At 42.2% G+C, this 24441-nt stretch overlaps 1 protein-coding gene across 2 annotated transcripts in view; it reads right to left on the bottom strand.

The window, feature by feature from the left end:
• The window catches only part of LOC310878796 (uncharacterized protein), a 174520-nt gene that overhangs the window by 135634 nt on the left and 14445 nt on the right, over positions 1–24441 (bottom strand). For both annotated transcript variants that reach the window (XM_083793192.1, XM_083793193.1), the window contains exon 3: positions 92–239. In XM_083793192.1, coding sequence (XP_083649318.1) covers positions 92–239 — 148 coding nt within the window. The remainder of the gene's footprint in view (positions 1–91; positions 240–24441) is intronic.

Below are 24441 nucleotides of genomic sequence, written 5' to 3'. Positions count from 1 at the left end.
CACTTACGGGTCCTTGACATGAAAAGGTTTGGGAACCACTGCTATAAGCACAATAAAAATATATATAAGCACAGTAAATAAATGTATGTACCCGTCAGTGAAGAGCCGCCGTAGGGGCAGAGCCAGGGTGGAGTATTGTCCCACGTGTAGGACTGAACACCTGTCCTCCTCCACCGTCATGGACACGTTGGTGCCGTTGGACACCTGCAGCGACAGGCTGTCCAGGACGTTTACCTCGTCTGTGTGAAAAGAAGAAGGCACACACGGTCGGTCACGCATTTTTTGACATTCTTTTTGTCCAAAACAGGAACGCCAGGGTTAATGTTAACAGACTGTACCGCAGGGGTCTTCAACAGGGGGTCCTCGGAGTTACTACAGGGGGTCTGGCCAAAACGTTGCGTAATGGGGAACATCACAAGCTCACAACTTTAGATAGCATATTATGTAGAGATATAATTCTAGTGTATACTTGTAGTTTAATTGTACAGATATTCTACGTTAGACGGATGTTAGCCTAGGCTCTTAGCTGACTTATGTTATGATCCTTGATGACTATTTCTATGTATTTGATGTATTACCATGTGTTGTTCTTGCCTATACTGGATTAAGCCTCACTATCGCATTGCAGCGTGAGCTTGTAGAGATTGGCCATTTTCAGAGAGTTGGTGTGGAGGGTAAAAGAGCACTACAGAGACAATGGTCAAGTCGACTAAATATTGAGTGTTTAAAAAGGTAAGTTGTCACATACATTAACGTGAATCCAACCGATTAGTAAAGATAATGTATGTCAAACAAGTCTATGATGAAGTCATCTATGAAATCTATGAAAAAGTTTAATCTATTGTACAACATTTTACACTGTAGTGGCTTGAAAAACATTGAACAACAGTTCAACTGTGACATTATCAAACATGAATATCAATATGTCAGACAGTCATACATTATCCCAAAAATGCATGTGTTTTTGTACTTCACTCTGACCAGAACAAGCAAGCGGGGTGATAAAATATATCCCTACCACCAGTGATAAAGTTGAATGACCAGAGGGGGGGTATAAAAAGCAGAGGCATGAATCCCCCCCCCCAGCAAAACCAACCTTGACAATTCCTATACTGTTCTTATAGGACAAAACTGGAGGAAATGACAACCATCTGCAGGAAGCACTCCTCATTCCTATGGTGGCACTTAGGAACAAACCTATACGCTGTGAAAAGACCACTCTCTCTGGTGGCATTAAACTGGCGGAAAACAGCTTCAGGGACCATTGCCTCTCACAGCCCTGAGAAGGCCTACACACACATACACGCCGGTCCATTTGGTTAAAAGAAAAACGTAGCGCCGCGGTGCCCCATACTGCTCGCCATTGTTTCACCTCCCTCTCATGAGCTCATTTCCTGCCGTTGGGTGCAGCCACAGGAGAGCCTTTTTATGCGCGGAGAGGCTAAGTGCCATTCGTCATGCCCTGCCCCGTGGTGATGTGTTGTTGTTAAATATTGCATCTGGGGGTCATGAATACAGCTGTTGATCGCTCTTCGGAGAGAGCGAGTCGGTATTGAAAAGCTGCCATTGTTTGGGTATTGATTGTAGTCTAAACTCGGGACCCATTTTAGCCCCGTTCCAAAACCCACGCGGGAATTCCACTTGTATGCGAGGAGGTGCATGGTGCCGGGTCTAATTAGGCTAACGCAGATGGTGCACTTCAATGTGGCCCCTTTGACCTTAACCCTGGCCCTACGTGGCAGACAGAGGGCATTGAGGATCTAGCAGGGCCCCACAGAGCCAGGACACCTAAAGATTGGCAGAACTTAAATATGGACCTTGGGTATTTCACTGCACAGGTATTTAACGCATTGAGATCAACAAATGCCTTCAAAATCAGTAGTTTACTTTTGAGATTTTGCCTTTTTTTGAGGGTATGCCCAGCTTTGTGTGTACCCCATAGCAATGATTTGATTGGCTGAGCAACGGAATTGAGGATAACAAGAAATGAGGACATATTCATACCAGCTGCTTTTATATCTGCGGTGGTGGTCCACCATGTATGGAATATAGACGAACAACACGTATTTGTGCAGGTTGAGAAATAAAAGTGAAGCGTGGTAAACTTGTGGTTAATGTCCACATGCATGTCATTTAATTTCCACCTAGTGTCGGACTCTGAGCGTGTATGTTTGGACTTGCGTGCGCACATGCACGCACGCACGCACGCACGCACGCACGCACACACCATTACTTTACTTGGGTTAGTTTACGTCTTACCAGCTGTGCTTACACAGCAGCTGGTAAAATGTGAGGACAGAAAAGTGAGGTCACCAATTGTGATTGGCTGAGCAACGGAATTGAGGATTAAAAAGTGAGGACCGAAAAGTGAGGAGTCAGGGCGGCAACTGCGATTGGCCGGAATGTGATGATGTGTCATGATAAGAGTGCCCCTCGCGTCACACGACTGTGATTTCATTTTCTTCTAAAATAGCAGATGTACAAGCTCGCAGAGCGGCATGAAGTGACACACTGAGCTTGTACATCTGCTATTTAACGCAAAAGTGACACAGCGCATGCATACTTTCCTGGTTTTCCACTGTGTTGCTCTGTTTGGAACTTCTAACACCTGCATGTTTCACTGCTTTCAACCTTTTTGAGTGGTGCAACCACTCCAAGGAACAGCAATGTCCGTGTTCACCCACCTATGTGTTGGTTCACCCACCCATGTACCTATGTGACTATGAGCACCATTAGTGCACCATTAGTACCAGTAGGGGCGCTGTTGTGCCAGAGAGTGAGATAGTGCTGCACTGTTGCCTGCTAAGAGAGAGAGAGATACAGTATTTAAAATGTGCTTTTTATTTCTCTATAAAAACATGCCCAAAACAGATGCCAGGTTTAAAGTTACTAAGTGCTGACATGGCGAATTAAAAACTAATAAAGTTTTGAATAGTTGTATATATTGAAATTTAAAATATTAAAATTCCACACCAGGAACCTTGGCATACAGTTTGGGAAACACTGCTGCTCTAGTAGAAACGAGGAAAAAACTCTACGGTCACACTTGGTTACCCGGTGGAATGGTGCCTATCTGGTGTCGTGCTAAGCATTCCAACATACCAGCATTCCAGGGTTCCCGGGGTCCACTGAGAGACACCGGACCCACTCAGGAGGGGGAACAAGGAAGAGAAAAAGGGCATCAATTTGAATAATGACTCACTTTGCAATTTTATCCTTTTAGTTAGCAGGAGGTACGGGACGGGAGGGAACGGCAGGAACGGAAATGAGGTAAAGCGCCGTTTGAAAGGAGCTCAGGAATTACAAGAGCTTAATCCGTCTCACAGATGAAGTCCACATGTTGCGATAGCATCGTCTTAGATTTCGCTATGGGTCACACAGTGATCCCATATCTGACGAGGACAACACGAACTCGGCTGAATCTCAGATGTTTTCATCTCACAATCGGTCTGCAAAGCGGCTGTCTTAAGTGCAGATCTACAGTGTCTACACATGCTGCCTTCAGGCTTGGATCTGCAATTGCTTAGTAGTTACCGCAGAGGAGTTGCGGTGGGGCCTAATGGTGTAATTAGATTTCAATGGAAGGACAGCTTGTTATCTCAAGTAATGGGTGTGAACTTGAAGTGTGAACAATTCTATTGACTGAAAGCAGTGCTTTTTTTAGACCCACCCTGACTGAAGATTTAATTTAATCTATGAATATGTTGACAGGCTGCTTATAGCAATAGCAGCGATTATTTTCATTTCAAGGACTTTCAGTTTGATGTGCATTATGTATACCGAACTAACATTTGATACCATTCGTTTTTAGTCTCTGGGTCCTCCATATAATACTGTAAATACTGTTAATTTAACTCTGAGAGTGTACACGTGGAACCAAATGGACCCATACGGGTAACTCTCAGAGTTACAGACTGGTAAGGGTCCATTTGGTTCCTTACCATCAACTGTAGGTGCGGACCTCCTGGAATCCACCCAAGGACCCCTGGGGGTCCCCGGAACCCACTTTGAGAACCAGTGGCTTATGTAAAGTCAAGCTGAGGTGGAGTTCTGCCATGCTTCCACATGCTTTATCCAAAGATATAGTATCAGATAATAATATCAAAAGACATTATTTCTATTTGACAGATAAGATTATTGAGGCATGTCTCACATTACATAGAATGGTTTTGTAACAGCGCATAATGGCTCCAGATGCTATAGTCAGTGACTGATATTCTATATCAGTTCCATGCTCACCCACTATGACGTTCCTCCCTAAAAACACGTACAGCTTCAAGAGAATGTAACTTTAGAACTGCGTTTTATATTAAATGTTTTACTATTTATAGCATTCATTCTTGAGAAATTGACAAAATGGCACAGCCAATTTATTTTTCAAAGTTGAGTTATATTAAAACTAAATCCCATTTAAAACCATAATTTGTATTTAATTAGATTTAGAAGGGCTTGCAAAGATGATGTCATGGTGTCATGGTGGTTGAGACACATCTGATGAAAGCAATATTGTTTCGTGCATTATCAAAAAATTGAAAGCGTACCAGACAGAGTATTAAAAGGATAGAGACTGAACCATGCTTTTTGTACTTTCTGTTTTGCATGTGTCTATGGATAGAATATTGAAATATGTCTTCCCTGTCTATTTTTGGTTTCTTCCTGAAAGCTGAAAGCCTTTTGAGTCAAAAGTCCCAATCAAAATAACATTTTAGTGACATCATAACCCTAACCCGTCCCCATTATTACCATGATGGTATTTAGGGATAATAATTGTACATTCTTACACTTATGTAATCAATAAGCATCATTAGTCTTTATCTTTTTATGCTTTAAAAATATATTGTTTTAATGTGAACATGTTTCCATTTCTCTATTCAAAGCGGATTTGACTAAGAACAGATTTACACTGTAGGCCTTTTTATAATAAATATAAGCTGTCTCACAGTATGGTATTTCACTCATATGAACCCACATGGGATCAACAAAAGTACATACTTAATAAAATAAAAACTATATATACACATTACATACACTTTATATACTGTATTTTAAGGAGGGATATATCCATAAAAGCTTGCTGGAATAGAGACCTGAACCATTTCCCACAACAAAGGAATGCCGTTGGCGTTCTCCAGACACACGTAGGACATGTCAAGGCAGCCACCCAGGATCCGACAGACTCAAAGCACTACAAATATGTTTTTCTCATCACGGACATGAATTGCCGCACTTAGTTGGAAACCTATGTTGTAACATAGGTTTCCAGGAAAGGAAGGAAAGACAACTTCTCTATAATGATGACATTCTTTTTTGACACCTCACGGCTGCCTTGCTTTGCTCCTGCAGGTCAACCATCTGTAGATGGATGTACAGTAGAGCGACATAGCCTTTATTAAAGGGATAGTTCAGATTTTTTTATACAGTCGCAACCACTATGTTAATGGAAAGTATTTCATACAGCTTAAGTTAAAAACTGAACTATCCCTTTAACACATAATAAAAGGTACACATAATAAAACATTTTCATGTGAAGAATTGATAATTGGCCGCATAACCCCATTTGAAAAGCGTTTGTGCCAGGGACCCTCATAAAAGAAAAGATGTCAAATTTGTCAAACATAGTCAAAAGATATAATAGGACTTCTGTGTTTAAACTGTTCCTTATTTTGCTGTGGATCCCTGGAATCTCCTAAAAAAAGGACCCCTAGGGGTCTCCGGATCCCAATTTGAGAACCAGAGGTTTTTCAAGGACGCCCTGATCACAGCATGTAAAGCACAATAAAACACAATACATATAATGACAAACAATACACATTTGAACCACATTGCAAAGTCACAGATGCAAATAAATATAGTGTTGCATGAAACGTGTGCAGTCACCGTGTAGTGTGTCCTCAAGAAGCACCCAATGTCTCCATGGAGACCAATTGAACCCTGGATGTCTCTATGGAAACCAATCGAACCAGAGTCCTAAAGCTTGTTTGTGTGTGGAGCATAATAAACGGAAGCAGTTTTACAGAAGGCTTAAGTTTACAGAAGTTAAGTTAATCAATAGGATATTTAGCAGCACAAAACAGCAGTTCTGTCAGAATCAGGAGCTGTGTCTGTCAACAGCCTTTCATGCACTGTTGAGAAGGAGAAGAGATAATTGCTTAAATCTGACACTTTAATTGATCACAAACTTATTATGAGCTCTTAACACAATTAAAAGAGAGGAAGTTTCAATGTATCCCATTGATTATAATGGTTTGTAGAGCAAACGTACAGTACATATATTATATGACTGTACTGTATGTTGTACATTACGCACAGCTAATGCTAACTGAAATGCATATTAATAATAGCCTGTGGCTTAAGATGCTGGTAAGTAGAAACTGTAAAAAACTGTAAATACCATAAAATGCCAGGGGGACCAGACTCCACAATGTGGAAAGCATCGCTAAACCATGATTTATAACCCCGGGAACTGGAAAATGTTCTCACACACTTTAAGATCTGAAGCTCTGATGGTCTTAATTAAGACCTACTTGTGCTACAGCGTTCATAAAAGAACATTTTCATGTTACTTTATTCCTTCGCCCGCGAGCAACAGAGAAAGCCTCAGAGCATGTTCCCGTGGCTTCACCCTGCACCGAAATCAAAGGATGAAGCCATTATTTATAAGGAGGTGCGGTATAGGTGTAGGGGGTGGTGGACTGACAGTCACGCCTGCTCTGTGGCCTCCAGAAAGTGAAACAGATGTTCAATTCCCTGTGACAAACGCCTACATCATCTCTGGAGAGAGGACATGCTGTACAATACTGACTGTGGTTGCAGTGGTGGACAAAGTACAGAATCCCAGTACTTGAGTCAAATAGATACGCCAGGTGATATTACTCAACTGGTTGCTCTGTCAAATTTGTACTAGAGTTAAATGACTGCTTTTAAAAAGAATATTTTGAATTCAAAAGTATGTGCTTTTAAAAAATACTATGCAAAAGTATGTGCTTTCAAAAGTACACATTTCAAAGTCCTTTCTTTCCCCAAGTCCGTATACGTACGTCGACGCTAGGTGGCGTTATATCCCAGGTCTGTATATATACACGTACCCAAACGTATACTCCGTCTATATAATGGTTTAGTCCTACGGATGCTTTTAACATTGGTCCGGTTCCTATAGCGACACCCGACCATTCCAACTATGGGATTGAAAATATATTCACAGTGAAAAGTAGTTCCAAGGAGGATTTTCAAGCCTCCATAAATCAGATTCTAGGATTGCTGTCCTTGGTGGATTTTCTGCCATCCACATTTCGGATTTAATTTGTGCCTTTGTACCGCCCCCGCCATGTAAAAGCTTCTGACGAAAGGTAAAGAGTGTGTGTGTATACCAATGATACTAGAGTGTGTGTAGCGAGAGTGTGTGGGGGGCGGGGGGGCGGGCAAACTCCGACTTTTTAAAGTGAACGCGTAAGCAGGCACTGGGAACTGGGGTTTATGCTAACAGGTAGCGGTAGAGATAGAGTTAATATCAATGCATTGCTGTATTGACATTTAGACAAAACCAATTCAAAGATTTTCCACACATTAAAAAAAAAAATCTATCAGTGATATAGCAGATCTGCAAATTACTATGTAGTGGAGTTAAAAGTGCAATATTTGTCTTTGAAATGTAATTGAAGTTGGCCTACCCAGAAATACAAATACCGATTCTCGAGAAAAACACTCAAGTAAGTACTGTGTTCACGCAAGCACGCACGCGCTTTTTTGTGTGCATGTGTGTACCGTGTGGGTGTGAGACAGTGACAGAATAAAATGTGTGGGGAGAGAATGAACAGAAGACAACAGCACCGAGGGAGTCATAGCTGAAGACAATCAAAAAAGCCACAGCAGATGTATAAAGTGACTCCTCATTTAGTTATGATTCTCCCTCAATAAATCTCATCAATTAAGATGCACCCTGATGACAGGACAGCAATTTGTTTGATAGTTGGCTAACGCCCTTGAAGATGACACAAAGGAACATTCCACTGAGGTTTGCGTTTATACTCAACAGTGGGAATTTTACCATTATGCTGATCATCATCTTTTATTAACCATATGAACCCTAGCGTATCTATTCTGGGGAGAACATTAGCTGAAAAAGTTCAGTTTCGGCTTTACTGATCAAGCTTTGTGATCGGTATCGGCTACTTTTGCGGAAGAGACTTGGTGTAGACTACACTGTAGATGGAAAAAAGAGGGGGCCTAGTACGGACTCTTGGGTGACTCTGGACAATGAAGTATAGGTTTTAGGGGGGAATGGTGGTGCAGTCGGTAGAGCCGTCACCTCACAGCTAGAAGACCCAGGATTCTCGCTGGGGACACTGTGGGCTTGTTCTCCCCTCCGTGTCATCAGTGCCCATACCCGAGGCAGGGTTGGCAAAAGGGCCTTTCTGTCTGTAGTTTGCATGTTCTCCCCGTGTTCCTTATACTAGGTACCCTCACAAAAAACGGGGGGAAAAAAGAGTGAGTAAGTCCGAAAAATGTCAATCATAAATTGCAGCGTTGGCTTGCAATTTATCAAATAAAGGATGTTGGTGTTGTAATGGCAGATTTGACTTGGTTTCATGCTGAAAATAACCGATCTACAAGCTCACAATGCATTGGATCGCAAAGTGTTGTGAGCATGTAGATCTAATATTTTCAGAGCGCAACCAAACATAAAATGACCTGCCTTTTTAATTCTACTATATATTTCTTCTCCACTAGTCTCTCCCTAACATTTATAATGTTATTGTTAACAATATAATAAACAATATATTTAGTCATAGTTTTAGACATCATAGCTTAGTTTTTATTTAGTTTCCGTCCGTGAAAAATGTAGCCGACGAACGTATTTCGTCATAGTTTTAGCCGACGAAATTAACACTGCTGCCTGTCACCAATTGTGCACTAACATCGTTAACACTACACCACCTTTGATGCTACACCTGGCACTGGGCAACCATTTAAAGTTTAACAAAATTACATGAATATATATTTACCCGTTATCCAAAGGCAATGCATATGCTCAAGTGTTCCTTTATGGCAGGATTTTATTGTTTTTGGCAAGCATGTCCGCACATGCTTTATCCACGTTTGGCAACGAGATAGATTTATGAGGCACACATGGATCTCATGGATTGTTCATTACATTAGACTACAGTAAAAGCCAATGTAAATACCACCACTCATCACACTCGGCCTAGTATGTCAGAGAGTGACAGGTGTTGATGCTCATGAGTATTTTCCTTAAATGGTTGTGACAATGTATGTGTATAGGATCAATGTAAGTTTGGTTAAGCAGAAAATATCATGAAGAGACCTTTTTTTCCCCCTCGTCTTTTGGCCAGGATTCCTCAGGATTAGTATGGAAATACGTACCACAACCATACATAATAGCATCATTGTAAAGTTATTGGGGTTTTTTTTTTTCAACTTTTGCTGTTGATTAGTTTTAATTTATGTTCAACACTTTGTTGGTTATCTAATTATCTTCCCCGTTGAGTTTTGTTGAGATTTAATTTTTGGTATGCAGTTGGGGTCGGTTCTGTGTATTTGCTTTGACATTTTCGAGATGTTCCGTGTTTGTTTTGACGTAAAGTGCTTCATCAAGACTCTTTTGCATCTTTTGTTTGCTGCTTGTAAAACATGCAATGCAACAAATCAAATTAAGATGTGAAAGATGTAAAAGCAAATCATATGAATGTGGGCAATTGATTGATTGACTGGACACAGTATGTGGTCAGGGTTGATAGTGAGAACATGTGCTCAGTTAAAAAATATGCAGGATCGGGAAATTCTTGTTTTCGGGGTTTCCCTAATTTAAACTTTTAAGAATTTTCAACATGGAATCTGTAGTAACGGATGCAGTCCTATACAGGTCGTGGTGGTTAGGAAAATCAGCTATGGACTAATATATCAATGAATATATTGCGACGGACGGACGGACGGATGTTCAAGAGCGAAAACATAGTCTCCAAACAGTTAGATTTTTTTAAACCTCCTGGGAAAGACTCAGCTGTCTGTCGACACGCAATGCATGTACACACACCGTGTAGCTGCCGGCTATACAAGCCTCGTTAGAAAATGTAGCATCTATTATGATCCTTCAGTCAACATGGTACTGTATACGCAAATCAAAAAGATACTACCCATCCAACTTCTGATTAGCCCCAAGAAACAGACTCACAGTTGTGTCATACCGTCTTTGATTATAAAGAATTGCTCTGACAGGATCAAGCAGCATACTTAAAAAATGTTTAGGGATAACTTTCAACAAAGTGAGCAATTTGAAACCTAAAAAGCTTTGCATGAGCGGGTGACAGGAAAGCTTGGAGCACGCTCTGCCTCTACCCCCCACTGCCTGAGAAACCTCAAACATCCAAACACACTCATTCCACTGCCTGAGAAACATCAAACATTCAAACACACTCATTCCAGACGCATGACGCTCTCGCAGTGCGAACATGAACACCAGCCATCGCGAGTCGAGCTTGGAAGTAAGTGGTTCTGGAAAGGATGGCTGTGGAAGGAGGCCCTGTGAGGAATACCATGCAACACCACTCCAGTCCAGATTCATGATGCATACCAAATCATCAGACTTTGCCTTTAGCCAGATCCCACAACACACTGACCACTGTCCACAATCATGACATTTTAGTTAAAGGTTATTTGTCGTAACATTGGAGCACATGAACCAAAATTACAGATAATGTGTAGATTGGCTACTTTCACAGACAGAGACAGACAGACACAGATGAATGGCAACGATTCTGACCATTATAAAATAATTTGCAATCAGGCAATTATGTAATAATTTGTGACAGGCCTACTCTCCACTCCAATGCACTGTGCTACAGTATAGGCTCAGACAGCAGTGGAGTGCGTAAGAAGGTAGACAGACCTTGATTAATCCCATGGGAAGTTCAGTTTCAGCTTCACGCGGCTGCTGGCTGCTCAGAGGCCCTCTGGGTTGAAGATGTTAGTGGCTAAGTGTTTTGCTCAGGGACAATGGTGACCTTCTGATCACCACACGTGTCGTGTACAGCCTCTCTCTACTCACTGAGCTACAGCCTCCCAACAGCACTCTTGGCTTAGTAAGTAACTAAAAGCCTTGAGAACAAACGGTTCCCGAGCCGTGTGGCCCATAGGCCTATCTCCTGTCTCTGTAGCGCCAGGCGGCTTGAGGTACACCCCCCCCAAACCATGATGTACAAGTACACCCCCTGGACAAGATGCTAGGATGCCTCTGGGATCTTACCCCTATTCCGACCCATATGCTGTGCCAAGTAGGGAGACATTGGGTACCTTTTTTTTGTATTTGGGCAACCCCCAGTCTCATGTCATGGCGGACACTCTAATCACAAGGCCACTGAGCTGGCTTCAAAAATCCATTTAAAAAATTGCGAAGGCAAAATATGTACAAACCCACAGATTCGAATGAATGAATGAATGCACTCACAATAGGCCTGTATTCAAGCTTAAAGGAGAATTTCATGCTAGAAGGTTTTACCTTTATTTGTAGTTGTTACGTCCCCACCAAAGATGGGTGTTATTTTGTGCAAAAGCGCATTATTGGCTGATAACAAAATCCATGTAGATCATAAGATGTTATTCTTATTCTACATTTTTATCCAACAATAATTTTTGTAACCCATTTTTTCACCCAGTGTCAATTATATAATGTAATCCTGGGCTCTACACTCCCTCTGCCAACCTGGGGAGAGAAACGGACTGACCTCATGCTTCCATCAATGCATGAGGAGTCCAAGCCGCTTCTTTTCACCTGACAGGGGGAAGTTTCCCCGGTTGGCCATAGCGCATGGAAGAAACACGTTATTCCAACCAGTTCCTTTCCCCTTCATCATGTAGACGATGTTGATGATCTGTTGGACTATAAACGGTTTTTAAATGCAGATTTTGAGAGAGAGAGAGAGAGAGAGAGAGAGAGAGAGAGAGAGAGTGTGAGTGAGTGAGTGAGTGAGTGAGTGAGTGAGTGAGTGAGTGAGTGAGTGAGTGTGTGTGTGTGTGTGTGTGTGTGCACGAGCGCACACGCGATAGATAAGAGTGACAGACAAGGTGCACATCTGCTTAAGGACACGGAGCGGATACTGTATGTCAATCAAAGCCTCATAGCGTAACGCAAAACGTTCTACTGCCATTTCCCACATGCAAATCCTCCTGTGGGATCAGCCGCAGTCTGTTAAGGACATGTAATGAGGCGGCTCCGTCAGTCACCAGAAGGGTCAATCTGGCAAGCAGTGGGTCACTGCCGAGGGTCACTGACGGAGGACACAAAGGATGAATGTTCTCCTTTTCCTGCCCTCTGAAGTCAATTTCAAACTCCACACTGGCTTTAGGAGCTCATCACTGGGGCCCGTCCACTTTGTAAAGACAGACAGGCACGTTTCTCCTTACCATAATTCCATATGTTATCATCCACCCATATGGAGACAAGCACTGCTCCCAGTCATTTATGACCACAAAACAGTTAATAAATGATATTCAATTGATCAGACAGTTCAGGTGTTTTTGCTAACTCTTGTTGGCTGGACTGGAGGAAGGGTAACGGCTGTATAAAATAATGGAGAAAATGAGATATAGCAAGATTATAAAAAACCAGTGAAGAGAGTTGGGAGAGAGCAATTTACACTGTAAAATCCATTCCTGAGTGTCCATTTAACTTGGTGAATGGACCCATCCCTTCACAAAAACGTGATATTCAGTAGGGCCTACATGGGCCAATTACAGTACTCACAACACAGGGTATTCGCAAGCAAGTGGCGACCAGCAGATGCCTACCGCAATTGTAAGTAACCCCATTGAAAACGATTAGCCACCATTCCCCTGCCCTGCCCCGCCCCACCCTGCCAGGCCTGGCGTGCCTCCAGCTGCTCTAATCAGGGGAAGTGGGGCCAGCCGGCACAGGGCCCTGCATTGGGATCCGATTACTGTAATGGGCCAGGATGGACCAACAGATACTACAATTACTGTGTGCTATGCAGAGGGAGAGGAGGCTCTAATAGGCCAGATGATTAAAGACGTGTACCCATGCCCCACTGATACGTAGGAAGTTAGTAGGAAAAGAGAGAGAGAGAGAGAGAGAAAATGGAGACAGGGAACCTCTCTGTTCCTATAAACATCCTAGTCACTCATCCACAAAGCACTGAGTGATGAGCATGTCTATTGGTGTACTTTTTTTCCTGGCTGAACTACAGTATAAGAAACACTCACAGATGCGAGTGAAAAAATACCTTATGTCGGGAACTTATTTCATAGTTGAAACATTTAGGACTGGCAGTGAGAAACGAAGAGTTCCAATGATAAGATGCCATTTAAACACTTTAAACCCTATTATTTTATCTACTACAGCGACGTCTTGTCCCAGTACATGAGAATAGGGGAAGGGACTTGATATGACGTGAGTGTGTTGGACGTGCAAACAAACGTGCTTCTTTAATGGATTTAGCTCTCGGGCTTGAAAAACAAATATTTGGATGTCCCGTGTTCATTTTCCCATAAGACGGTGGTTGTTGCCAAACTCTGCACTATTATATAACCATATTTAGGACATAAAGATATCACTGTACACTGTACTGTACTCTATGGTAACTAATGCTATGGTCCCCAAAGAACCATTTGTGTTTTTTCTTTCAGTGCATGGAAATTATATCACAGCACAGCCCAATTTATACTTTATTCTACAGCATACTCAGAGAAACTAAAAATATCCAATCTACAAGCTCGCAATGTGTTGCATCGTAAATCGTTGTTAGCTTGTAGATCGGCTATTTTCATACCAAGGCTTAATGAAATGAGTCGGCAGTCCCCAAACCTCCTCTGCACTTCTTGACCGATAAGGAAGGAGTCCCATTTACCGACCGGCTCCTGGCCTGGCAAACCTCCTCTGCATACCGATAAGGAAGGAGTCCCAGTGACCGGCTCCTGGCCTGGCAAACCTCCTCTGCACCCAGCAGACCGTTAGGAAGGAGTCCCAGTGACCGGCTCCTGGCCTGGCAAACCTCCTCTGCACCCAGCAGACCGTTAGGAAGGAAGAAGGAGTCCCAGTGACCGGCTCCTGGCCTGGCAAACCTCCTCTGCACCCAGCATACCGTTAGGAAGTTGTCCCAGTGACCGGCTCCTGGCCTGGCAAACCTCCTCTGCACCCAGCAGACCGTTAGGAAGGAGTCCCAGTGACCGGCTCCTGGCCTGGCAAACCTCCTCTGCACCCAGCAGACCGATAAGGAAGGAGTCCCAGTGACCGGCTCCTGGCCTGGCAAACCTCCTCTGCACCCAGCAGACCGTTAGGAAGGAGTCCCAGTGACCGACCGGCTCCTGGCCTGGCAAACCTCCAACCATTCCTCATCTGGAGAGGCAGGAAATGTGTACGCGCCGGAGGAGCCAACAAACGGTGCCACTGGGGCTGTGTTTTGGAAGAGTGATGGTTAGCAGGGCACAGCTTATAGGAAGGGGGAAAAAGGCCCCGGGGCAGTAAAATAATCAGTGTTCATTCAACTCAGAGAGTATACAAGTGGAACCAAATTGGTTCCATTTCTATAATCTCTGAGTTAATTTAACACTGGGGACTTTACTGTGTTGGCATATAGGGCTGAGAACAGAGTTATAGCTGTGGCTCATAAAATATTATTTCAATACATTACAGACCCACTTTACTGTACACGTTCACTTTCTGCAGCTGTGGCAGCTATAAATGTTGACGGATAGCTTTGCCACTGACAATCTGGACATACATAAATTAACAACCAATGTGATTCTTTTTTTTTGTCTCTACATTTGTTCTGCATTTAAAAACGTTTCATGCTTTGAAATAAAGACAGGCAAGTGCCTAAAATAGACCATTTACAAGCTCACAGCTGGTCACATCGCTGCCAGTTGTGATCTTCTTGTAGATCACCTATTTTTGGCTTTAAGGCAATAGGGTTTTCCAGGGTTATTTGGCCATTAACCTAATGGCCAATTACTGTAAATGTTTGCTTTGTGTATTTAGAGAGACTGGACGTGTCCGGAGGGTCTAATCACACAGCCAGGAGAGTTACGGACATAAAAACAAAGGGGGAAAAAGAAAACGTCCTGCTTCCTTACTGTTTTCCTCTCACTTAATTGCGGGTGTAATCCCATCAAAGACAGCCTTAAGAACACTGCAGGCCCTCATTTACAAAGTCATGTTAAACATTATGCTGGTAGAAGCTATACAAGTGGTGGTCCAAAATCGGATTCAAATAAATCTGTGCCTGTTGTTGTGCATGTTACAGTGTGTGGTGCTTATTACTCCCGGCAGAACAGTGTGCCCCTTTATGCACGTTAACTGTGTAATGTGTATATGATACGGTGTACACAATCTGAAAGTGCTGCTGCAACAGCAACCAGGGTCTGGATGGATGCACTGAGGGCAATAAAAGTAAATATTATTTGAACGGATATGAGCGGAATCAATGATATATCAAATTGAATCATAAAGGGTCTCTTAGGTGTCACTCTGTCTCCTCCTCTGCCCCCTCAATAGAGTTGGCACTTTGTATATGAAGGGGCAGGCTGTTGCACAGCCTATAGGAGCAGCAGCAGCAAAGGTGGGGTCGCCCCTACGTACTCCTCGGGTTGGTTTCGGGAACCTCTGAGAGTAGCTTGTTAGCTGAACTCGGTGCCCTTTGTGGGGAGTAGGGCTCAAAAGGTTCTGACAAACATAAAGGGGCCAGCACGTATCTATACCAAATCTATACTAACAGCAAACTAACACTAAAAGTGACAGGGAGCCAGTAAAGTGCAGCTAAAAAGTTATGTGTTCTGAAAGAGCATACACAAATGATGCGAGTAAAGGCTAAAAAAAAAATACAGTTTAGTATTCTTTGAGACACGCATACGGGTATTTCGAGGCTTGGCCGAATCCGCCATTCACCGGGTGAAACAACACAGCATTCACCATTGGAACTGCATTACGGAACGTACACAATGTTACATTGTAGGGCTATGTTTGTTTGTTCTGTCACAACCACCAATCTTGTGAAAAAATTAAACGGGGCCGCCAAATATATACTTTGTGCGATTCTGCCAATAATCATATTCATTAACATACTAGGACATGACATGTATGCAGGCAGAAGAATAGGTAAATTATCTTCAATTAACAGTTCCACAAGCCTGCGCTGAACCGTCCATTTTCTCATTTCCCTTCTTGGATAGAATAATATTTAAGTCTGACCCAAGGGTACAGGCAATCCAAAACCTTTAGCATTCTTTCTCCACACCTGTACTGTATGTTGTTTCTCTGCTGCACAGTGCAGAAACGGCTGAGAAATGACTGCTTAAGGCCTTGCTCTCAACACGCCTGCTTCCTGAGGAACAATACTTGAGCTTTCCTAGGACACTTTTCCTTTTGTGAGGGGAAATGTGAAAAGCACGAGTCAACACTTGCCCAGATCTGCTTCTCAACAGTTTAAGGATATTCATCATCAGAGGAGGAGGATGACAATAATGGATGGAGATACAGCACATGCCCACAGGTCTATTTCTCTCTTGGTTTCTACAGGAATGAATAGCACCAAGTAGATGGCAGTGCAACCTATCAAAACAATGTAGGCATGGGTGTGACATTATGTCAAACATTCTCTATAGGTATATGTTTTACTTGACAGGGGAGAAGCCCTTTTATCCAAACTTCACCATCTTAAAAGGGCTCATTTCATTAGCAGAGCCATCTGTGATTAAAGTTTACACACTAGCTTTCAGTTACAGTAAGAGGGTGAAATACTAATTTAAAAATGTAGGCACTTCGTTGTACAGAGTAGACCAGACAATGATGTATTAGACCAGTCGGCCAGATAATTTTTTATATTTGCATATATCAGTGAAGGCCGTCTGCAGGTCAAAATCACTGTCTTGCTTAACTGACAGTTAAATGCTGAGCCTCTTGCCTGATTCTGAATATTTCCACTACCATATCAATAGTTTTCATTTATTTGGTGTAAATGTGCACTAAAAGTGAAAATAATACAATTAGGCCAACGTAAGCAAATTAGGAATCTTTGTCTTGGCAGGAATTTAACACATCTCTGCACCAAGGAAACCCCATACAGGGAATGAGATACTGTGTGATATCTCACACACACACACACACACACACACACACACACACACACACACACACACACACACACACACACACACACACACACACACACACACACACACACACACACACACACACACACACACACACACACACACACACACACACACACACACACACACACACACACACACACACACACACACACACACACACACACACACACAGTTTTAAAGGGGGCATTCCAGGTTATACACGAGGGTTGCGTTCCATCTGGCATAAACATTTTACTAAGGATCAGATCAGTGTGGGAACAACTGCGACTGAAACCATATCCTGTTTGAAAATTCATAATCTCTTAAGCCCGATTTATACTTGCATCGTGTGGCGGTGTCATGCGGCAAAAAAAAATACATTGTTTTCACTATAAATTAAGCATTTAGGCTTATCCCATTTTGGGTGGGAACCCCTTTGTGTTTTAAACATGTTATAATTTAGCTATTGAAAAATAGCAGATCTACAAGCTCATAGCGCGCCACCGAGTGTCGCGCTACGAGCTTGTAGGTCTGTTATTTTTGAAAAATCGTTAACATGTGAAAATTGTAATGATTTAGAAGACTTTTTTTTTTTTCGATGTCAGGCCTGAATGGGTTCTTTTTGAGAACTTTCACCTACTACAGGTATATGACAAATAGGGACGCCAGCGTGAGTGCGCAGCATGACAAGCGCATACTTATACAGGTGGTGTAAGCAGCCTGTATGTGCAGCTGAAACATGTCTTACACAGAGAACACTGCCTTGGCTTAAAAATATGGTGTGTTCATAGAGGGTATACTCATGACATCATCATACCCAGAAGTTATGCAGGAACAAAAACATACTTTCTGGCCTTGACAGCCCATACAGGTACATTCAAACAGAAAGGTCTTACATGATTGCATTAAAAAAATATTAAACAACGTTAAACTCACTTTGCTACTCTATTTGCCACTCACTTTATGCACAGCATGTGCATACCCTCTATTGCGGGGAGGTGTTCGTGTTCGTATCTATAAGAAAGTAACTTGATTGAGTGCCTTGAAGAAACTCCAAGGCACTCCATCTTGAAGTTACATTTAAAAGGCTTTATTAAATTGGTTTGCCTTAATCTTACAGCCATTTAATGAAGGCTTTAACATTTTTACGTTTTTATTTTTATTGTTTTAGTAGCTTTAATCACTGATGTGTACACGTTTTGCGAAATGGAAGGTATTTGCAGAATGGGAGATCGCAGGATAACCAAACAAGCGGGCTGTTTTCACAGATGTGAATCTGACAGTCTTGTCTATACATAATATAACGCATATAGAAGGTGTTTCAATTACCATCGAGCCTGGACTGGACGCACATCAGTGCAACACACATTCACGGGACACGGTACATCCCTGGACTGCTCGCACATGCAGGCTGCGGAACAGATGAGGACGGGTCAGAGAGGTCATAGCCATATATACCGGACATGAACCGTCCCATCTGGAGAAGTGAACCTCACTGGCAGACTGTCAGATCCCAAAGCTGGGCCATATGACCTGGGACATAAACAGCACAGCACCTGTGTCCAACTGATGGCCTTCTACACACTATGACATCATTGTCACGCCGTGGGCCAAGACAAGCTATTAACCCTCTAATGGGCTGCTGTGCGTTTCTGTGGTGCCATGCCTTCGTGCAAAAGGCCTAAACTCTTATTATTATCATTATTATGACTATAAAAGTCACAGATGCACACTGGTAGTCTACAACACGCCCACCTTACACTGGGTTCCAGACAGTGGAATCCTGCGGAATTGCGAGTGTGGTTGCCCATCTCAAACCACACTATTATGGGAAAAAACATGTGACAAGAGTTTCACTGAGTTGGGTCCAATCAGATGAGGGCAAAGCGTACAAAAAGCCTCGGGAAGAGGGGCCTCCGTTCCGACACCCGGTGGGACGAGTTCCCCAACCCTGAAGGTCTTGGGAAGAGGGCAGAGGGGAAAGGCCCCCTGGGGCTGCTGGGCTCCACGCTTTGTAGCTTTGGAGCTCTGGGCGCCCTGCCGGCCATCTCTACCCGCCCAGGGAGTCCCTCTCCTGGAACGGAGGTGGCAGGGGGGGTCCGCCAGGGAGTCTCTCTGGGGTTTTCAAGCTGGAATCACTGACCGGGCATGGCAGGGACCAAGGTAGCTAGTGTGGCAGGGACATGCAGACACACATGGGGTGTGCTGCACAGAAACATGACTAATGGTCTACTATGGCATGGCATGGTGGTTCCAATGTCATACATACCGTATAATATACACTAGTATGATGTGTATGACTCCATATTTCGGCAAGGTTTCAGCCCGATCCGAACCCCATCGAATTCCATTATAAAGTATAAAATAAGACATATACTTAAGATATATACTGTATTATGAAACATATGTGAAAAAGACATCCTTGGCCAACTGGCAGGCAGTGTGGACAATAAATGTGTCACTGATCAGTCTAATGTTTTGCGACTCACGAGATAAGCCCCAGACAAACAGACACACACACACACACACACAAACACACACAGACACACAGATATAGGCCCATTTCTAGACACCTAGGGCTCCATTAAGCAATTCATATAATATGACATATAATATTACAGTTTTATGAGCTGGGGGCGTGTTGTATGTCATATTGCAATTTTGGGCATGTTAAGAAGCGCTTTCGACACCCCGTGGATTGCGCAAAACAGCCTTGAATTAGTCATGGGTGTGTTTAAGGAGTGTTTGAGACGTACCCAATCAACATGTCCGTACCATTCTCTTTACCAGTCAGCTGATGTCACATACGGAATGCGCACTTTGGGGATTGTGGTATTTCTTCAGGCTGGCACCATAGAAGACATGACTTTGTCACATTTGGGTGAATTATTCCTATTGCACTGCATGCTGTCACCTTTATGCCTCAAAATAATTTGTTTCTATTGAAAAACACCAGTAAAATAACGTTTATATTTTATTTCATTCAAGTCATGATGAAGGAATGAGTTGAATGCTGCTGCTTAATGCTGTGCCTGTGGCCCCGATGGTATATGGTCTTCGCTCGTAGCATTTTATTGAAGAAGACTTGAATCGGGGAAAAAAAAGGATTATGGAGATGTTTCTATTTATTTTTAAGGTTGAGAAATGAAAGAATTATGGCCGTTTCTAATCTCAACATTTTACAAAAAAAAAAAAGAGGCTGTTGCCATGTCTCATAGAAACAAGTAAATAGGTCTACACAAATAAGCGCATATAACAGGGGTCTGTAACCTATTTTAAATGAAGTGCCATGTTTTTACTTTCTAGATAGTGAGTCTGCCATATCCAGATTAATTTTAATGACACCACATTAAAATAAAAAAACATTTTGTCCACAAATATAAAGTTCTTCGTTCTTTTTAAATATGTTCTTGCACATTGTTATAATGATCATTATATATATCCCCCTGCAGTCAGAGTTCATAGTTTTAATGAATGAATGTGATGCATTGTGAGCTGGTATAGATCTGCTATTTTCAAAAGTAATCTTGGAAAATTTTAATTTAATTTTTGGATTAGCTGTCCTTAGTTGAGCAAATGCATTCATCTGGGGATCCTTGACATGGGAATGTGCTGTGTGAGGATCATTGGTTTAAACAACATTAGGAGAAAAGCCCAAATAACCACTTTAGAAACAAGAAAAGCAACCACAACTAGTAGGCTACAACTACCAATATTTACAAGCAACTTTACAGAAAAAGAAGCCGCTTATAATAAATAGACATGGCAACACTCCAGCAGCCTCCCAGAACCACTCAAGTGTAAAATCAAACAGTGCTTTTTGCGTTTATGAGGTGGTCAGACCCACGTCTAATCGTTATGCGCTGAGTGTTTTTAGGTCAAGGGGCTTAATAGCAAATTGCGCAAAGCGAAAATAATTAACATATGGACACTCCCACAATGCTAAAATATTCAGGAACGCCGTATGCCATATGTGTGTGCGTTCAACAGGGGCCGATATGCCTTTCATAATACGATTGTGCGCAGAACGAGGGCAATTTATGTATTACCCCATTGTAAAACGGATCTTCAAAATGGCACCCCTAGCCTCTTAGAGCCACACCATTAAAAAGCAGGATAGGGTGGGGACTGAGGAGGGAAGAGCAGTCTGTGGATTCGTGTTTTACATCAGATGAGGAAAGCAGAGAAGGATTTATTTTGGATGGCTGGGTTGGTGAGCCAGGTAATGAGCCTGTTGGAGTGACTAACAACTGAATTGTGAGGGTGATGGGACGTGTTGGACTATTTGGACAAAACCACCAGATCTCTGCATCCACCCACATGATCAATGCTGGGAAATTCTGGCTGTTCTTTAAGAGTGTAAGAAATGAAGCTTACGTATGTGAAACTCTGGGTTTTACAAGGTCTCACATTGAAGTAAAAGATTCCACTCTATTGCCATACAAGTTAATTTATTCATTTATAAACCCAATTGGCAAACCATGTTTCAACAATTTTAGGTGTCTTTTGAGTTTGGATAAAGTCTTAAGCCTATTGAGGTTAAATGGATTATTCTGTTGCTTGTTAAATGTATTACCAGAAAGCTATAAAAGGCACTGGATTTAGTGGATTACATAACTAGAACAGTAGAACTATAAATCTGGCTATAGAATTATATTCAATTGTCGTGTTTCATCTTTTCTTAACATATCATTCCGACTAGTGGGTCCTTCCTTTCAAGTTCAAACATGAATCTGTTACTCAACAGACAAATCTTATCGGAATCCAAGCCTGGTGTCTGTCTTCAACTGTCACCTGTGGCAAAGGCTCCTGATTTAAGTCATGCCGTATGTGCAAAACTCTAGACCTGTTTTTGGTGCACTGGTGCAGATGGAATGATCACATGGAAACATACACAGTGATGTATTATGCCCCAGAGTTTAAGGCCACGTCCACACTAATAATACGCTTTCATGTTAAAAAAACCAATAACTCACTCCAGGCATCGTCGTTTTCTAAATCCTCTGTTTTGCACCCATCCGGACTACAACTAAAACGGGTCAGCAAAAGTCTCTCCAGTGTGGATCCTACTAGTACTGTAGGTATGAACTCAAAGGACAACTTTCGTTTTTTTCAAGGTTCATGTTTTAGGTTGTGTTTTAGGTTGTGTTTAGATTAAGTAAAAGAAGCTCAATATCTCAGTTTGACACATTCAATAGATCCCGTGATCATTTGTGGCCAGATATAATTTCTTGGGGTCTAGTAGGACTATAGTAAATAATAAATAAATAAAATCGCTATAAAATTGTGAAGAAATACATATTTAGTCCCATGCTCGAATTCCCTCGCCCCCCTGTCAAAAAGCTAAAATCCCTAAAACGAAAGAAAGCAGCAAATGGAAAAAAATGAACTCATCTTTTACTTTGTCTAATAACCTAAAACATGAACCTTGTTTGAAAAAAACTAAAGTTGTCCTTTAACAAAATAGTGCGCTTTAAAGCAAAAACACATTAGTGTGGATGTAACCTTTAGTCAATTCACATCTGTTCGTGTTTATTATTATTTTATTAAGTACAGGCGTTAGTCAGTTATCGTCTCAAAAGACATTATGGGGCCACATTTAACATAGAAGAAAAAAACAATCCCTTCAGGCTCCAGTCCTTAGACCCCCTAATCAGTCAAGGAGAAACACTCTAGAAAAACCCCTGGATGGGAACATAAAAAAGAACATTTGCCATTTTGTTTATCATAATGCATCACGAAATGGGTCGGTTGTCCGAGTCTCTGGCTCATTAACAGTTAAACGAAACATGTATCACAGTTTATTACCATCCAGTACGCTGGCCCTCTTATGACCTGAAAAGTCTTCTCATAGTCTCATAAGCACTGCCCTGTCTAGTTAAGGTCATCGTTATCATAAAGTCCACACTGAACAGGGTAAGAAAACACCATAGTTATACTGACAAAGACATTTAAGTGCTTGTAAAAAACTCTTGTAAAAGGTTTTACAAGGCTTGCCCAGCTCTGGCTGTCAGCCTGCAACTGCCACAATGGTGACCCCAATAAGCATGTTGAGATGTGTGGGTTTCTTCTTCAGGGCTCCTGTAAAACGAAGACTACTACAATAAAGGTCATTCCTACACGGGAGGACTCATGCTGGATAATTTATGTCCAATTGCCACTTTAAGGGATCATTTTTTAAATCAACTGAAAACAGATTTTTTTTTTTTAGTGATGAATTAGCCGTACACACCTCATCAACCCTGTTGCCCTTTTGAGCTATACAGCTATACAGTAGTATCATTCAGTTGCAGCCCTAGTCATCTGATAAACCCCACCAAACACCATCACCACCAATTACCATGGATGCGGCCACGGGTATTATGTACTAAATAGATATTTATAACTGAGAGTTGGACACAGCATCTTCAAGCACCCCTGTGCCTGTTTTACTATTGCAGCTGCTCTTTGATTATCCTTTTTGTAAATTATTGCTGTTGCTACAATGTCTGAGGAGCCAGGGCAAAAATGACTCTTACGTAATCATACACAGGATGTAACAATTAAAGGTCGGGAATCTATCCTCTCGGATCTTGAAAGCAGTGGACGATGGGACATTTCCTTGAGGTCTGTCGGCACCATGCGGAGCACAATGCATTACATCAGTCTCACTTCATCTTCAGAGATGAGTGACACAGCAGGCCGATGGGAAACGTGCTCTGCTCGCACAACTACAGAGGGTGAACACCAGCCAGAGAGAAAAACAAAGGAGCCAGATAGATGACTGTTAATTCATAATGAAAATTATGATGTCACAAATGACATTGCCAGCAAGACATCCACAGCAACAACAAAGCCATAGGCATGGCCTGTCTATACACAAAACAGTAACAGCATATAAAACAGGAAGACATCCGCCAGTGATGGAAGCATTCCCTGTCAAAAGCGAAAGATACTATACATACATTCCTACATGGGAATAGGAATACAACCTACAGCACACAGTAAAATTCTCAGTGTTCATTTATGCATTTGCAACCCTGATCAGTGCACAAATGTAATCAAATTCCCATTCGATTAAAGATGTTTCCTGTACAGCGTAAGTCTAAACATTGTACACTGTACATCCCTTTTATTTTGTTGGCATCGTTCAACGGATCTCCGCGTGAGGCGGCCGCGAAGACTACCAGCGGAGCTGCGACTTTTATATTCATAATGAAAGAGTGTTGGCCTTTGCATGAAGGCAAGGCACAGAGCAACACACCAGCCCCTTTCTAATTACAGAGGAAGGTTAATAGCTTAAATGTGTTGGCTCTGAGGGTGACAATGATGAAATAGTTGGCA

This window comes from Protomyctophum parallelum, assembly GCF_964188405.1.
Source record: "Protomyctophum parallelum genome assembly, chromosome: 21".
Classification (NCBI taxonomy): domain Eukaryota; kingdom Metazoa; phylum Chordata; class Actinopteri; order Myctophiformes; family Myctophidae; genus Protomyctophum; species Protomyctophum parallelum.
Note: the sequence above shows the minus strand (reverse complement) of the source record. Positions and strands in the feature narration are given on the sequence as shown.